Source organism: Triturus cristatus, chromosome 4_1 (genome assembly GCF_964204655.1).
Source record: "Triturus cristatus chromosome 4_1, aTriCri1.1, whole genome shotgun sequence".
In the NCBI taxonomy this organism is placed as follows: Eukaryota; Metazoa; Chordata; class Amphibia; order Caudata; family Salamandridae; genus Triturus; species Triturus cristatus.
The window spans coordinates 679,702,310-679,720,598 of NC_140585.1; the positions used below are offsets into that span (position 1 = coordinate 679,702,310).

The 18,289-nt window shown below is 44.8% G+C and overlaps 1 protein-coding gene across 12 annotated transcripts in view; it reads right to left on the reverse strand.

Moving 5' to 3' along the window:
* ST7 (suppression of tumorigenicity 7) overlaps positions 1-18,289 on the reverse strand; it is a 614,758-nt gene that overhangs the window by 31,499 nt on the left and 564,970 nt on the right. For 8 of the 12 annotated variants that reach the window (XM_085653135.1, XM_085653133.1, XM_085653143.1 and 5 more), the window contains exons 13-14: positions 14,874-14,966; positions 12,302-12,441 (exon numbers count right to left, since the gene is read on the reverse strand). In XM_085653135.1, coding sequence (XP_085509261.1) covers positions 12,302-12,441; positions 14,874-14,966 — 233 coding nt within the window. Of the gene's footprint in view, positions 1-12,301; positions 12,442-14,873; positions 14,980-18,289 lie in introns of all 12 variants that reach the window. The other 4 variants (XM_085653132.1, XM_085653137.1, XM_085653136.1 and 1 more) reach the window with 1 other exon arrangement.

Sequence of the window (18,289 nt, forward strand, 5' to 3'; positions counted from 1 at the left end):
TTGGAGGTTTACTGGACTAGGTTCTAGGCTTTTGTGGAGTAATGCTGTTGAGGTAATGCCTAGGGTCATTTTGACATACTTTAAAAAGTGTTTATAAATGTTCCAGTTAATTGTCTCCAGGTTTACAGAAAGAAGGTCTGTCTTAGTTTGATTGTTTGCAGCGGCACAGTATAATGTGCTTATTCATAAATGCCACAACTGCATGACTTTATAATGCCCCATGTGCAGGACTAGCGCCATACACATCACTCACTCCATAAATGCACTCTGCACACCGACCTCATAAATATGTAATTTCCCAAATCTATTTTGCAATGTTATTGTCAGTTTTAACTCTTTACTCCCCTTAGCCACTAGTCCCAAAATGCACCTCTTTGCATTGCCCCCACAATTAGCTCTCCACTGACAATAGATGGTCAATCTTCACTGTTGTTCTTTTCTACTATGCAAGTGAGATAAACCCAGAGATTAAAGGGGTCTCTGTTCTGTAAGCTCACACCACCAACAGTAAAATAACAGAAGTCTTGGCATTGACGATACATGATCGTAAATACTACAATTCTACTACAATTGTTGCGCAAAGTGTGCTCAGATGGAGATGGCATGGAGCCCTCTTAGTAATTGGTCACATGCTAGCTAACACTTAACAATCTTTATACATTTTCTTCCGGGTAATTAAATATTGAATTATTGAAAAGAAAAAAACACACAAATTAGCTTAAAGTACAGCAGCACTTGAAAGTCTAAGTTCATTAAATACAACTTAAATCTAGATATATTACTTTCCTTTTACATGTATACCTTCCATGTACTGGTATCTATAAATGTATTTACTTTACTTGTACTGTTAAAAAAAACACACACACACACACATTTGCAACTCTCCAATGCACTACCCTATGTTTCACCCTATACCTCTCTCAGTACATCCTCTACCTCCACTCTGGCTCGTCCCAAACCTCATTCTACTACTATGATCTCCAAAATAACTTGTTCTACTACTATGATATCCAAACTAACCCTTTCTAAAGTCTAACCTACTCTATCCCTCTTTGCATCACGCCAAACCTCATTTTACTACTAGGATCTCCCAAACAACCCTTTCTAAATTCTTCCCTCATGTACCCATCCTTAGACTCATATGAGACCTCATTTTACTACAGGACCGCCCTAATCCATTTCTAGAGATTCTTCCCTCCTCCATCTCACCTTTACTCATTTCAGACCTCCTCCTACGACTATGATCTCCCAACGAACACTTTCTAGACTCTTTCCTCTTCGATCCCTCCAATACCCTTTTGTTTTTTTTAGAGTTCTAAAGTGACCTGTTACCAAACGGTGTCCTGGCGCTAGCCTATGATCGGACTGGAAAATCAGAATCTTTACCAAAAGTCTGATATGCTGAAAAGCCAAGTTTTCAACTCCCGCCTAAAATTGAGGAGGGAGTTGGAGGATCGGATGGATAGCGGGAGTTTATTCCATATTGTTATGGTTCCCAGATAAAAACGTCTGCCACCCCAATTCATTCTTTTAAATTTTGGTACCACCGAAGATCTAGAGTTAGAAGATCTAAGTGATCTACTAGGTGAGTACCATCTGAATTTCTGGCCTAGGTCTGGTGGTCCTTGCTTGTGCAAGGCTTTGTACGCAAAGCACAAAGCTTTGTATTGGATCCTCTCCTTCAGCAGCAGCCAATGTAGCAGTTTGATTGTTTTCCGAACCCAGACCCATCTAGGGGTACGATTGAGAACTCTAGCAACTGTGCTCTACAATACCTGGAGTTTCCTAAGGTGCTGGGCCCGCATATTAAGATATAGGCCATTACAATAATCTAGTCTGGCCAATATCTAAGCTGATATGATAAGCTTTTGAAGGTTTGCTAGAATGAAAGGCAAGATCTTAAGAATTTTTCTTAAGATGAAAAAAGTGGAAGATGTCAGAGTGTTGATCTGCTTAACAAAGGTGAGCCTGTTGTCTTTAATTATCCCAAGATTTTTCGCCTTTTCAAATGGCTCCGGCAAATCGCCTAAATTCGCTGGCCACCACTCAGGGGACCAGAAAGAGGAATCGTTGCCAAAGAGGACCACCTCAGTTTTATTGGAATTCAGCTTGAGACGGTTAGAGCTCATCCATAAACTTATGACTGGCATGCAATCACTGAATTGCTTACTGATGGTGTGTGGTTGTTTCATGACTGCTACGAGAATTTGCGTATCGTCAGCGTAAGAGGTTAAGGCAAAGCCGACAGATTTTAGGACTAGGGCCAGAGCAGCTATGTTAACATTAAAAAAGGTAGGGCTAATTGAGGAGCCCTGTGGCACTCCACAAGGGAGCTGAAAAGGGTTAGACTTGAACAGTCCATGGCTACAAATTTCGTCCTATCTTCCAGAAAAGATTTGAGCAGATGGAGTGCTGATCCCTGCACCCCTATCACTGCTAGCCTATCCACCAAAATGGTATGGTGGACGGTATCAAAGGCCGCTGACAAATCTAATAGAATAGGGTGGCCCTCCCACCGCTATCTAGAGCTATCCTGATTTCCTCGACTGATTTGTTCAGGTGCCGACTCAGTGCTGTGACCAGTTCTCAAGCCGTATTGTGTTTCGTCTAAGCAGCTGTGTAAGTAGATGTAATCCATCAGTTGTTTATTAATGGCCCTCTCTAGAAGTTTGGCAGGAAAAGGTAGACGAGATATAGGGCGATAGTTGTTAACGTCCTCGGAGTCTAAATTGTTTTTTTTAGGATTGACAATTGATACCGTTTTCCACAGTTTAGGGAAATCTCCTGTCCTAAAGATAGGGTTGAACATTTGTGCCAGATTATCCGCTACGATATCTTGCGCTAACTTTACCACCGCCACAGGACAGGGATCGATGGGCGAGCCAGATTTTGAAATTAGATCCACCACTTGCGCCTTATCCAGGTTAGCAAATTTATCAAAATCCAATCCAATTAACAGACTCACATGTCCACCACTCAAATACATTCATATTTCTCTATACTAATTCACATCTAATCCTTTCTGTGTTCCGGAGTACCGTGATATATATATATATATTTATATGTATATACACATATATATGTATATATATATATATATTCATTGTACGGGCCGCCAGCGGCCCGCGGACCTTGCCTTGCAGTTTCCACGGCCAGCATAAACACAGAAGATGACCGCAGGAGCATACGTAGTGAATACGTATTAAGTAGGTATTCACTACGTATGCTCCTGCAGCAATCTTCAGTGTTTACTGCCGGCCTCTGTGATGTCATGGCACCATTAGAAAGCTTCCCAAAATGCCCTTTAAAAGTCAGCTGTAAGCGCTTTCCCAGCTGACTTAAAAGGGCGTTTTGGGAAGCATCCTGTTTGGACAGAGACACAGAGACAGATAGAGACACAGAGACAGATAGAGACACAGAAACAGATAGAGGCAGATAGAGACAGGGACAGATAGAGATAGAGACAGGGACAGACAGAGGCAGAGACAGACAGAGGCAGAGACAGACAGAGGCAGAGACAGACAGAGGCAGAGACAGACAGAGGCAGAGACAGGCAGAGGCAGAGACAGACAGAGAGAGACAGAGAAAAAGACAGGGAGATGGAGGGAGGCGGAAAGGGAGAAGGAGGGAGGCAGAGGGAGGGAGACAGACCGAGGGAGACAGACGCAGGGAGACAGAGGGAGGAGGGAGACAGAGGGAGGAGGGAGACAGAGGGAGGAGGGAGAGACAAAGGGAGTGAGACAGAGGGAGATAGACAGACAGAGGGAGAGAGAACGAGAGAGAGTGAGAGCAAGAGAGAGTGAGAGAAAGAGAGAGAGAGCAAGAGAGAGAGCGAGAGAGAGCGAGAGAGAGCGAGCGAGCGCAAGAGAGAGAGAGAGAGCGATGTGTGTATGCCGGGTCTGGTGGCTCAGTGGACGAATGCGTCCGCTGCAGGGGCCTGTGTTCAACCTGATGGTCCCAGTTTTTTTTTGCTCTTGCCTCGCCCCCCTCCCCCACTGACCCCGCCCCCACCAGTGCGGCCCTTGGCCACAAACCACACTGTAAATGTGGCCCCCGAGAGAAAGTTTGTGAGTACCCATGATCTATATTCATTGAAAAAAACAAAGGTTATACTAACGTTATAGTTAGGGGAATATGTCAGTGACAACATTAACGTTTTGAGAGAACAAAAAAAACACAAATCTACCAGTTATAGGTAGCAAAGTCCTCGCTATGCACTGCTTATGACCTCACATTACATCCCTCATGACATGTCCTATGACATCACTGATGACATCCTTTTGTCATGTACGATGTTGGATTGGCTGCAGGCCCTGCCTTGCGTCCAACTCCCCACAGGCAACCACCCCGAGGCAGCCGCCCCCACGCCACACACTCCCTTCGGGCAACCAAACCCACGCTGTGCACAGCCTTTGTTTGGCTGTGTGCAGTGGGGGGTTGGCCACAGGGCTTAGCCTGCTGCCAGACCTTGTGAACAAACCCCCAGTAGGCTGTCAACCCCACGCCACTCACAGCCTTTGGCATGCACAGTGTAGGGATGGCCTTCGGGCCCCTGTGGACCTCATCCCCAGGGCCAAAACATATATATTAAGGGGAGGAGGATATGCAGTGATCCTTAATTGGCTCGGGGGACACCATTCCCCAGGGTCAGCTCCAATAAAAAGAGGAGGAGGTTGTGTGGTCCCTCTACCCACGCTTTAATGGGACCCGGGTGACCACATCCCGGGGGGCAAGCACAACAAAAAAGTGAGAGGGCCCCCGGATCCCATCCCCTGGGGCTAAAACTTATCGGAGGGGGATGTGTAGCCACCTCCCGGAGCCTTGTTATGCCCCGGGGACCCCCATCCCTGGGGCCAAATACAATAAAAAGGGGTAGGGGTCATGCAGCCCCCCCACCCGAGCCTTATTTGGCCCCACGGACCCCATCCCGGGCCCAAACCAATAAATAAAATGTAGAGAGGGCTGCGCGGCACAACAAACAAATGATGGACGGAATGCTGACAATGCAGACATTCTCCCCCAGTCAAGAGATCTGGATTAAATCCATCGTTCTTTTGCCCACTACACCACCCCAGTTTAGACATGGCCATATGCAAATCAGTCTTGACCCTGTGCCTCATGGGAACAGTCCAGCCCGAACTGCCAAGCCATGTCTTCCCTGGACCGGAATCAAGCATCCTAGGACCGGTTTCTGGCTATCAGCTGTCATCAGCCAGGATAGCTTGACTCCAGTGGCGTAGTGAGCACGGGTCCCACGTCTGGGAATACCCATCCCACTCCCTCTCCAAGCCTTCCCAGCCCCAGGGACCCAAATCCCCGGGGCGGTAGGTGGGAGCCTTGGTGCTCCCCGGGGCACCCATAAAGCATAGGGAGCCGCGGCCGGAGCCACAGGGCTGCCACCAGCTCCCCATATGGTGTGGGAGCTGGCATTGCTCCCACCCGGAGAGAGAGCAGCTCTTTTTGCATGCTGCCTCTGGGTGGGAGCAATATGTGTTCTGTAAACAGAATACAAGTCTGTTCTCAGCCGGCAGGAGCATTTTATATCTCCTGCCAGATGGGAGCAAACATATGTTTGAAACTACTCTGTTCCAGGGGTAAGTTCACTAGGACAGAGTACTTGAGCCAGCCCGAGGACATTGGGTCCCTGGAGCATATAAAGTACTAGGAAGGCGGGTCATGCGACCCCTCTTCCATTTAAATTACAATACGGCCCGGGTAATGGGGTCCCTGGAGCAGTTAGAGGCTCGGAGAAGGGAGCCACCCAGCTCCTCTCCCCTTTTCATTCAGTGATCGGCCCCAGAGGATGAGCCCCCGGGGGTTGGGCTTGCAGGGCATTTCAAGCACTTTCCCCTTAATAAATATACCTGGCCCCAAGGAATGGAGTCCCAGTGCCCAAAATGGGCTCGGAAAGGGGAGCCCTTCTAATGCCCCCCTCCCCAAACATAAAAAGAAAATTCTGGCTATTTCATTGAAGCGCGATTCAATGGGACAGCGGACAGGAAAACAGATGGAAACTACGCTCCCAGCGAGCGGGAGCAGTTTTCCTGCTCCCTCCCACTGGGAGCAGAATTACTGTTAGCTCTTGTTTGTCAGGAGCTGTCAAAGCTCCTGACAAGCGATAGCAAACAGCTATGTCCCGAGGGTAGGCACCCTGGGACATAGGGAAAACCCATCTTCCATGGTCGAATTTGAATGTTTAAGGGGGAGTCGTGCAGGCCCCCTCCCGAGCCTAAGCAGCCCTGAGGACTTCATTCCCCGGGGGGGCTCAAAGTTGTGTCCCGGGGAGCCCAAACCCGGGACACAGTAGTTGCCCTGCCTGCATCAGTGCAGGCAGGAAATCATATGTCCGCTCCCACCAGGTGGGAATTTTTTTTTAATTAAGACAGGCCTCAGTAGCCTTAGGGAGGGGGGCCTTGTGGTAACCTTCCCGAATGGAAGTTGGCCCCAGAAGATGGGCCTCCTGGGGCCTATAAAAGCTTGAAGAGCCGCACTATGAAGACCCCCTTCGTCATGAAGTTTGACCCCAGGGAATGAGGTCCCCATGGCCTATTAAGGATCAGGCGGAGGGCTGTATGCTCCCCCTCCTATTATAAATAGAATTCGGCCCCGAGGATGGGGTTCCCGGGACTTAAGGCTCGGGGAGTGGGGGTATGCATACTCCTCCTTTAATATTAATGTATTTGGCCCAAGGGAATGGGGTCTCTGTGGCCTATTAAGGTTCAGGAAGGCGCCTGCACTGCCCCCTCCTGTTTTCTAAGATTTTCGGCCCCAGGGATGGGCTCCCCGGGCTCTACTAATACTCAGGGAAAAGAGCTGCATGACTTTCTCCCTTTTATATGTTCTTGTCCTGGGGGATGGGCTCCCCGTGACCCAAGGTGGCCCGGCAGCCAACCCTGTGCTTTCGGCCATGCGCGGTGGTGGGTTGGCTTTACATATGGTAATCAAATATTACTTTATGTTAAAAATATCCCCAGAAATTCACTGAAACAACCAAAGGTTAAAGTAACGTTATAGTTAAGTGAGAATTTCAGAGACAATGTACCATTTTAAACTACAAAAAACACAAATTCACCAGTAATAGTTATCAGAAGTAACTATAACTGGTGCCCTAAGTTAACTATAACTTGTGCTCTTTCCATGCACTGCTAATTACTCCACATATTACATAACTCAGGACATTTTCTATGACATCATAGATAATATTACTGCAACATAAGGGGTACGAGTTACAGTTACTTTGAGATAACCAACTGGTGAATTTCAGAATTCTCACCCAACTAGAATATTATTTTAACCTTTGTTTTTATCCAGTGAAATTGTAGGTTTTTTTTAAAACAAAGTAAGACACGGTCAAGCTGCAATATATTAGAATCTTTTTCACTGTTATTGTTCTTTCATGGTGAATTTCTCTAATTCGGATATAGCTGGCAACATGTAACCACAACTTCTGCTGCTTTAATGAAATCGATTCATTCAAATAGTGTAATTTTGTAAATGTAACTTGTTTGTTCAAACCTCTCTTGATGACATTAGCAAACAGGGTGTTGAATTATTACTCTCAAAATTGGTTAGTGCCTAGGTGTTAAGAGAAAGACGTTTATTTTTTCTATGTGCCCTGATTTGCTGGAGAAATTATATATTTGCTCATAGCATGATGCTTCTTCAAAAGTTCTTATTTTCTGTGTTAGAATTGTGTAAAAAAAAAAAAACCTTGATTTTGGGGGTGAGCCAGAAGACTTTCCTGTTCTACTAGGGACGCTGCCCATTTCTTCCAGATCTTTTTGATTCTGCTGCACATTAGGACATTGAACATTGTATGATTTTCACATACTGTGTACAACTCTACATTTAACAGTCTTCATGGCATTGACTCTCTACCACTTTTTTTTAATTTATCATAAAACATTTTAATAGAACTTAGTTTAATTATTCTTAAATTGGGATTATTGGATTGCCTATTGACATTAAGGTTTACCACAGTCTCTTATTCAGATTAATGTGGGAGATCTGACCACAGAACAATTTGGGGTACAGTGTTTTGCTCCTACTGCTGCAACATGAAGGGAAAGTTGTTGCTGTGATTTTATCACTTGGGCATCAGTCCTCAGGTTGTACAAAATTAATTTTCAAAAAAAGTAATAAAGGGATAAGGTAGAGGTACCCTGACACCCAGGGCCTTGTGTTGGGAGTTGCACAGGGACACCACTTGGGGTCAAATTAAAACTTTGCTTTTGTTTATGGCACCGCAGTACAGCGGAGCTCAGAGTAGGCCCTCCTGTATTTGTTGGTGTGCAGTGGCCAGCCCACACTATACACTAACTATAACTCATGTTCCCGCTAGATGATGTAATCTCAGATGACATCAATCATGTTCTCAAAGATTTCATACAACATTTCATAAGTGATATAATATGTGAGATCATAAGCGATGCATGAAGATGAAGCCCAAACCCCTGTGGGTGGCCACCACTTTACACACGGCCCTCTGGCAGGTGCAGATTTGGGTTGCACACAACCCACCGTAGGCAGCCAACCCTCCACTGCGCACGTCCTTCGGACATTCTCATTGTGGGTTATACACAGGGCAAACCGCCCGTACGCAGCCAACCCACCACAGACATGTCAGCCCCCTCCTTTCTTTTTTTTAGATGGTTGTCGTAGTACTCTTTAGGACCCCCACACAAGGACAAGGGGGTCAGGATACCCCTACCCTGCTCCACCTTTTGTTAATAACATAAGAAAAATAAGGATAAAAGGACTGAGCCCCCATGTCTTAAAATGGCAGCCGCAACATTTCTCCTCATGTTGCAGCCAACCAATCACAGCACAACTTGCAGGAGCCTGCCGGAGCAAGGCAGATGATGGGGGAAAAGTCCCTCTGTCAATCAAGTCACTGTTATTTGAAGTTGCATGCCTGCGGGACTCTCTCGCGAAAGTCCTATGAACCCAACCATCCAGCTATACATACATTTTTAACCCTAATTTCTCAAAGACTACTTAAGAATTTACACCAAATACCCAAAAACCCTGCTTTCTGGGTAAAGATCTAGTTTTCCGCCAAACTTGGTGTTATTTTGTTCAGCCATTTGGGCTGTAATGCTGTTCAAAAATCTGTATGGAAATTGCATGGGAAATTGCATTTTTGGACCTTCCTTTTCTCGGTCCATGCTTTATGGATGACCCTAAAACTTTCAAGGAAGGAACTGAGGTGGAAGAACTTTTTTTCGAAAGTTTCCTGAAGATTCGTCAAATGGCATCAAAAGATATTAGAAAACCAAAAAATGCTCTTCTTATGGTACCTAGGCCCATGTGCAGTGTTATTAATTTACAAGCCCTGCATACTGCTGCCATCTAGCATTCAGTCTGTTTGCAACTTATCTTCAAAGACGTTTGAGCAACAAGACCTCTTGTGACTCTGCCCTTGGTCCACACAATGCACCGAGACACTGGCTCCACTTCAGATTGTTTTCCGCTTGGCAGGCATGTAGCATAAGTGGAGAGCAGTGTTGAAGATAGAGCATTCTGTGCATTGTATAGGGGAGTGAGGCAAACATGTGATTCACTGGCTTTCGGGGAGGAGGATGGATGCATGTGAATCTACAACACTGCAAACAGATGGTTACAGGTGAAGTACCATTTTCCGTTCATAGCGTCTGTAAGTGTAGATACACATGTTCTACATAGATTGTAAAGCGGTTTCTGCCCAATGTGGTGGCTAGTGATCAGATGATGCAGAAGGTTAAAATACTGTACTTAGGACAGCTTGATCAACAAAGCACGCTGTTGTGCTAGAACAATAGTGTTCCACATGTTGCTCACGTGACACTAAAACAATGCTCCCCAGATGATCTAAACCTCTATCTTTGCTGTCACTGTTGCACTGGATGAGCATTTCTTTTCTTCTGAAGGGAGAGGAAGAAGGCTACACTAATTTGTTTAATCAGTTCTGCTATTTACCTGACACTTGTTCTCAGGTTTTAGGCTTCATGGCTTGATCCTCTTTAAAATCTCCTCACCTGCAAACACCAACCCTAAAAACAATGGCGGCTTGATCATATCACTACAGGCTCCTAATGGGAAAACCGCGGGAATTATATCTTAACCAGGTCATTGAGAAACCTGAATATAGTGGCAGACTACAAACCCCAAGTCCCCTCCAGGGAGCCACGCAATGATGATATCTCAAAACAAAGCCGGTTCCATAGGACAAGGCTACTTTGAAATTGGTGGCGTTACTAAGGAGCAGGAAGTGCCCCACACTGAACAGGCAAGATGTATCTAATGCAAAAGACAACTTTCCAACAGTGAATGCAGTACTTAGCCAGCCCTACGGAAACTGCAAGTCATGGAACCCGGAAGAGCATGCAGAAGCTCAGCACCCAGAACCACTCGTTACACGGAATGTGGACCCACAACCTCACCCTTTTTGCAAGCCACAAATACAGGTACGTTGGTTCTCGGGCATGACTCCTGACTTGTTATATGCATGAGTATTATTTCCTTGTTATATATTACTCAGTGTCCCACATTGTAAACAGGGTATTGCCCTGAGGAAGTCCTCTACCTAATTTTCATGTCCCACTTTTAAGGAGGTCGAAACACATCAGCACAAAGTCTGTGTGGGAGTGTGACAGCATTATGTGATATTCCGTGCATCACAGAAAAAAATGGTAATATTCACACATTAGAGAGAGCACAACCCTCTTTTGGAGCTTCATAGATTGTGATACAAAGATCATTCATGAAATGAATTATAATTTTCACTGTATATGTTTGACACATTTTTTTATTTTCATTTCATTATTGTTAGCTCATTGCTTGGGGTACGTCTTTGAATGTTTTATGTAATGTTTTGTGCTTTGCAAAAGTTGTCATCATAGAGTGATACAGTAATTTATATATCCATACACATCAATTGAAGACTTTGTGTATTTGCCTAAAATAGTAACGTGCATCTATGACTAGTGGGAGTTCTTCCTGGTGTGTACTTCTAAGCAATAGGATCCAACCCGATTTTTTGCATAAAACTGGGTCCTCTTTAATGGCAGGTTCATTCTCAGAAAGGGAGTTGCAAAAGTCACGCCAAAGTCCCCAGTGGAGTCAAGGGCACGAAGTGTAATGTCGCTTTGATGAGTGAGCGGCTGGGGAGGGTAAAACAGAGACAAAACACCTATATTCAGGCCTTCCAACTCCTGCCATTAGACCGGACACTGCCCTTGCCCTCCCAGAGACGCTGCCTTCTCATTAACTATACTGAGCAGTGGTACCCATGGTCTGATGAGGCAGCATCGGCACCACAAAGAGGCTGACCACAGTAAAGTCCCCGAACCCTGGACCGGATAAGCCAGAGTCAAGTAAACCGCATGTGCTTTGATAAGTAGGGCACTTTGAAGTTCAGGAAGTGTGCACACTAGGAGCTTTATTGAAAACAACAAACGTGCCAGAAGGACATTATGATAACTTTAAACACGTTTGCTATGCATTTACTGGATGTTTAATAAGCTAACTAGTTACTATAGGCGCTGAGAAAGCCAGCACAATAAATGGGAGAATAAAGTAAAACGCAAAGTGATAAAAAATTGCAGAGTATGTTGGCTGGATATTACAGAAAACTGTGATAAGCTAGCTGGAGAAAACCCGAAATTTACATGCCTTAATTCCAACATAATGAACATTTTCAAATGTCAGCTGAGAGGATGGGACATTCCATGCGCCTTGTGCTTTCCCTCTGTTTATTTTTCGTTCCGGATGCTGTGATTACGCCTTCTGCCATGGACAGCGCTGCAGCCACAAGTGAATCTATAAAACGCTGCGCTCAGATTATCCCAGGGCGACTCCTGCTACTGTGGGCCTGGCTGATTATCAGGGACTGACGTAGACACTAGGGAATAATGCTATTGTTCAATACAGTGACACCGGTAACTCTTATTTTGGCATGTGAAATATTTCCTTCTAAAATTAGATACTAAGGCGGCAAATGATGGCTGCTACAAGCAAATGCATCCGGTCATTAACTATGTGGTATCCACCACAGCCGAGGAAAAGCAATATTTCAGTAGCCACTGGAAGACCGATTCCTGCCTTGTGGTGTTTCTTTGGGTCTAAAAATACATAGAAATGATGTCCCCCCCATCTTCTTTTCAAACCGTTAGCTTCTATTACATTACGATTTAGATCCCCATGCCAGACTACAGTGGGCATCTGCATAACCACAGTAGGGTCATAGCTTTAATTTTCAAGAGAAACAATACTATTTTTTTTATTTATTTAACATGCAACTTCAAAACATTGGATTACTCACAGCTTTTGCAAAGACACCCATGAGTTCTGGGAACTGATGCGTCAGGAGGGCAAGCATGGCTGTGAAGGAGCATAACCCGGCGGTGAAAAGAATGAAGAAAGGAAGTTCCTTCTTGGGGTAAACGGAAACTTCATGAAACGCTGCAAAGGAGACCAGGAACATAAAATAATGCACTTGCAAAAATCTCCAATAAAAACAGCCACTGCATTTCTAAGATATTAGGGTTGGAGGAGGCCTAGATTTTTAAACCTGCCAATAATTCACAGAATCAGACCTAGCGAACATGCAAACGTAATTGTTCCAAATATGTGCCACACTCTACAAATCATTACATTATTGAGCTACACAGAGAATGGGGTGCTGTAAAAAGGAGGTATATTCAGACGGCACGGTTAACCAAGCCTAGATGTACCAGCTAGCTGGTAGCAGGGGGTGATTTATTCAGATGGCGTGATTTATCAGCTATAGCTAGCTACACATGGCAGGTGGACACTTTAAAAGGAGGCCTAATCAGACAGCACGGTTAACCAAGCCTAGATTTACCAGCTCCAGCTAGCTACACAGGGCAGGCGGGGTGTTTTAGAAGGAGACCTATTCAGACAGCACGGTTAACCAACCCTAGATTTATCAGCTACAGACAGCTACGCGGGGAGGGGGTTTTAAAACAAAGTATATTCAGACAGCACGGTTAACCAAGCCTAGATCAACCAGATATGGCTAGCTACATGGATAGTGGGTGCTTTCAAAGGAGGTATATTTAGACAGCACAGTGAACCAAGCCTAGATTAACCTCATACAACTAGCTACATGGGATGAGGGTGCTTTAAAAGGAGGTATATTCAGACGGCACGGTTAACCAAGCCTAGATTAACCAGATACAACTAGCTACATGGGGCGGGGGTGCTTTACAAGGGGCGGGGTGCTTTAAAAGGAGGTATATTCATACTGCACAGTTAACCAAGCCTAGATTAACCAGATACGGCTAGCTACATGGGGCGGGGGTTCTTTATAAGGAGGTATATTCATATGCGTGGTTAACCAAGCCTAGATTAACCAGATATAACTAGCTACATGGGGCGGGGTGCTTTACAAGGAGGTCTATTCAGACGGCACGGTTAAACAAGCCTAGATTAACTAGATGTGACTAGCTACACAGAGAGTGGGTGCTTTATAAGGAGGTATATTTAGACAGCACAGTGAACCAAGCCTAGATTAACCTGATACGACTAGCTACATGGGGCGGGGTGCTTTAAAAGGAGGTATATTCAGACAGCACGGTTAACCAAGCCTAGATTAACCAGATACGACTAGCTACATGGGGCAGGGGTGCTTTAAAAGGAGGTATATTCATATGCATGGGTAACGAAGCCTAGATTAACCAGATACGGCTAGCTACATGTGGTGGGAGTGTTTAAAGAAGGTATATTCAGACAACACGGTTAACCAAGCATAGGTTTACCAGATACAGTTGCATAGGGTGAAGTAAGATTGCCTTAAACACGCTCTTTGAGATTACTGCAGAATGCGAGAAGAGGGGAATCCTTATATCAAGACGGAAGTGTGTGCTTGCTCAGGGCTCCATCGAAAAGTAGTCCTTTCGTCAACCTTTTCATAAAACAACGGGAAAAGGGGCATTCATGGTTCAGACCAGCATTTTTCAGCCCAACGTTCAGAACAATTTTGTGACAATTTATGTTGCATAGAAATACATGAAAGAGTTCATTTGTTACAGGAGAAAGCGTGCGCCAGTTATCACTTCTGCAACACACGATCATAGGAACGTGCAAAGTCGTAAATGTTTTCTTCTGCAAAAATAATTGAGTGCTTTAAAACAAAATGCAAGTTCTGTAAAATTCATGAAGGAGGATCCATTAGGGTTATGTTTTTAGTGCACAATCTCCTTTTGTTGTGTGTCTTTGTCTATGCATTGTCGTAGGGATTCCATAATCTGCATGAAATGTTATGAGGCTATCATGTCGGGCTAGAATAAAGAATAAACAACGAAACAAGATTGTGTATTGAAAAGTCCCCTCTTTGACCCTACATTATTGGAGTCCGAGTGGCCTCGACAATGCAACAACAGTTGCGAAACACGTGCAGGCAAAGGACTTTCCATAAGACATGGACCAATGTGATCGACAAGGACTTTCCATAAGACATGGACCAATGTAATAGACAAGCCCAATGAGAGCAGTGATTTGCAACATAAATAAATTAGGAGAGGAATTAATGGAAGAATTGTTCAAAACATTTTTATGCAGTTGTATTTATTAATAATTGAAAGCCTTCGCCTATGAATGCATCTTGGGGTATTTTTGAAGCTTCCTAATGGACTACTGATACAAAAAGATTTGAACAACATTGTAAGGCACCCCGATTTCAGTAATTTTGCACCACAAGGACGCTAGTGGACCAGCATGGACCTCAAATTAAGTACTCCCCAATGCAGGTTTTGGACAGAGGGGACGCCTTGTTATGTACTGTCATAGGACCGCAGCAAAGATCGGTCTTTCAGTGAGAGAGCAAGAAAGAGACATGCAATACAGTGAGAAGAACAACCAAATATACTTACACGGGAGTAACTCTCTGTCAGCTGTCTCTGTGCAGATAGGGTAAGGGTAGAAAAGATGTCCTTTTTCCAAAGGATAGGGGATCATTCTAAAAGCTATAAAGGGAAAACCAACAAACACAATTTAAAAACAATGTGAGAACAAACCCATTCTGAGCTGCCGGTTTTGACACACTATTAATTCTACAAATAAAACAAGCACTGCAACCAGCCAGAAGCAGAAGGCGAATAAGCATTCACTGCATTTACCAAGGTAAGGTCATTACGACAGAGTGTGCAAATAAACTACGCAATCGCGCCCAGAGGGCAGCTAAAGTTCAGGCTGATCAACGTGGTGATGCATCAAGGCGCTTGTGAAGGACAACAACCGCATCCATCTTGAGTGTCTACTAGAAGCAACTCTGTAGATTGACGTTGATGAATTAGCTCTTGAATGAGGACCTAGGCAGTGTCCTCAAAATTAGATGCAGTGCTTAATTTGTACAAAGATAAGTGCCGGGGCTCTCCTCAGGAGGCCACTGCAGCTTGCACCATCCATTGTCCTGCCAGTGACAGAACCAACATAATTACTAACCGTCACACTTCACTCTTACAAGTGTGACAATCTGCACTATTCCAAGCCCTCACAGCTATAAGAAAGACTTGGATGGCAGGTATTAATTATTGTTAATGTATATTAAATTGCTAATCAGCTGTTGTTGTGCTCATCGCTAATTTAGGCAGACAGCGCCATTATGTGGCAAACTGTCATAAGTGCCAGTGCTGAGCCGAGCACCAGAAACCACCGGCTCAAATTAGGCACTGCCTACATGGCTGTGCTAATAAAGAGGTTACAACAGTTGTCCTGAATACCGGCAAAAGGCGCCTGAAACACCACTGCTTTACAGATTTTAGACACGGACTGCCGTCCCTCAAAGTGTTGTAGTGGGTGCAATACTCGGGTACAAAAAAAAACTTTGAAAGGCGGTAAAAACTTGTGTTCACGATGATCAGGTACTTAAGTATAGTATTTAGGTGATCAAAACAGAGAACAAAAATAGGTACAAGTGAAAACAAAAAGACAAGTTGGTAAGATGGAAGCACCATGCAAATAATGGTGGTAATAGTTTCTAAAACGCCTGGTCAGAGCAGGGTTTGCTGAATGCTCGACTACTGACGTATCGTCGTTCGGTTAGTTTGTCAACGAAACTGGTTAGTAGTAGACTTGTGACAACCAGGCATTTCTTTCCTTCTGCTGCAGCACCGATGTAACAATAGAGCAGCCCTCCTCCGCGCAAGGCAACGCCGACGAAACGCAGGCAGTATCATACTACTGTATAAACACAATGAGGAAATTTAAAGCACTAAATCTTTCAGATCTCGAACGCAACAAACTATTCTAAACGCTGCACATTCACAGAAAGGGCGCGTATCGTCCAAGCCTCCATCAACGCTAGAACAACACATGAACAGGAGACGCGGATGACGATGCGAGTCTGATGTCGTCACCGGCCCCTCGCGTGAGCCCTTTACGGGTCACGACGCTAGAATACTGGCTCCACTGCAGGCCTGCAACCACTCGATGCTCAGCAGGCATCGCGTTCCTGGGTATTCTGCTGTCATCTGCATGTTATTCTCACCATTACACATAACTCAAGCCGACTGACCATAAATACAGCCACGAAACGCGTCCAGGCAATGCAAGCGCAAATGCCGCAAGAAGCGCCGGAAAGAACAGTGGGCGCAGGTCAGTGACCACTCAAAGCAACAACAGAAGCACTGTGAAACTCCAGCAAAGGAAACCACGCGCTATTGCTCCAAGGCTCGTTCAAAAAGTCATAGGGAACATCCTCTTAACCAGCATCGTGTCTACACTGTTACCATCTACCGTCCTATACAGTGGTGAATGTCTTTCCCTATAGATGGACTTTAATTTTCTCCTATATTCTTAGAAGAAATTCACTTTTTTCCCGTTGCGCTCCCTTATCAATTCTCCAAATGTTCCAAAAGGTTCTGCCTTAAAACAGCCCATTTACAGAACTAGAGTGGGCAGAAATGTGGATATCTTGCAGAATACAAGAGCAACTTCTTCAGCACCACCTCCTGTTCAAGCGGTACCTCCTGAGAACCCATGGCAGCAGAATGTTTCCAGGTGATGCTTTGGCCAAACTCGAACTATCGTGTAACAGCTTTACAGCCCCTCCATAAAACCAAGCATTTGTATGCACTTCCTCAAGATTATAACAGGCTCACCCTAAAACAGAACTTCTGTATCCTTGGAGCCCTGAACATCTAGTTTGATCAAACTTCACCCAAACAAGGTCAACAACAAGCATGGCTCAGCACAGACTGGATGCAATCTTTTCCTCACCTGGCCCCATCGAAGTAACAGAATACACTTTTCATATTGAGCAATCTACCCATCTCTTTCAATGTCAACCTGCCTGCAAGAAACACTTTTACAACAACAATGACCAGCAAGTCTACCTGAAAACAATGGAACAAGTTCAACCTCAGCACACTTAGCCATATGTGTGCTTCCAATACATAAGGGAAGTAAAGCTACCATCATCAGCTCTCCGAAGACCTCTATAGACTGATACCCCCAAGACATTCTTACACCCTTTGTGGAAATGTGGATTTTCCTGATCAGTTATGTCCCCTATCTTGGACCCCAACGGTTTTATATGCATGTTACAAGTACATGTATGTTCCCTCCAGTTCCAGTTTCTAAAGACGCAAACATATGTGTGTCTACCGTCAACATGTTCTCTGTCAGATCCGCCATCAATGGGCTGGATATTCGATTCCTAAGTATGAAAGGCCACCGACTTTATATGGCTAAGTTACTTCATTTTTTCAGTTCAGGCAAGTAGGCCCGATTCTGTCCTCAAAGCCTTTCCCTGCTCTCTGTCTCTGACAGCTTCAGCTTGAGCTCGCATCTGTATCCATGAACTTTGTCCTACTCCCTGTGCAGCTAACGGTGCCTGCCTCGGCTAGTTTTCGCCTGTCTGCCAAGAAGTTGTATTTCACCTTCGAATTATCTATTTTGCTCTTCAGCCGATGCATTCCTGTCCAGTGATTTAAGTAAACATTTCCTTTAGCTCACAAGCAGAGGACTCAGCCTTTCCGTCCTCCTGCAAGTGATTCATAGCCCTGTTGCCATGGAAAGTTTTCTATCCCTCGCATCTCATATAGACACTTAGACGCTTGTACACGTACACAGTCAGTATAGAATAGATTCTGTCCGAGAGTCTCTTCCTTGTGGATAACATAGTTCTTTAAACATAGGATGTTAGATATGATTTGGGATTAGGTTGACTTGACCCCAGACTTCTCGTCTCCACATGTAGAGCTAAATGTCAAGTCCCCTTCACCCCCTAGTTGCACGTCAATTACACGTCATGCTGCCGCGCGCGCATCTATGCCAAGTATTATCT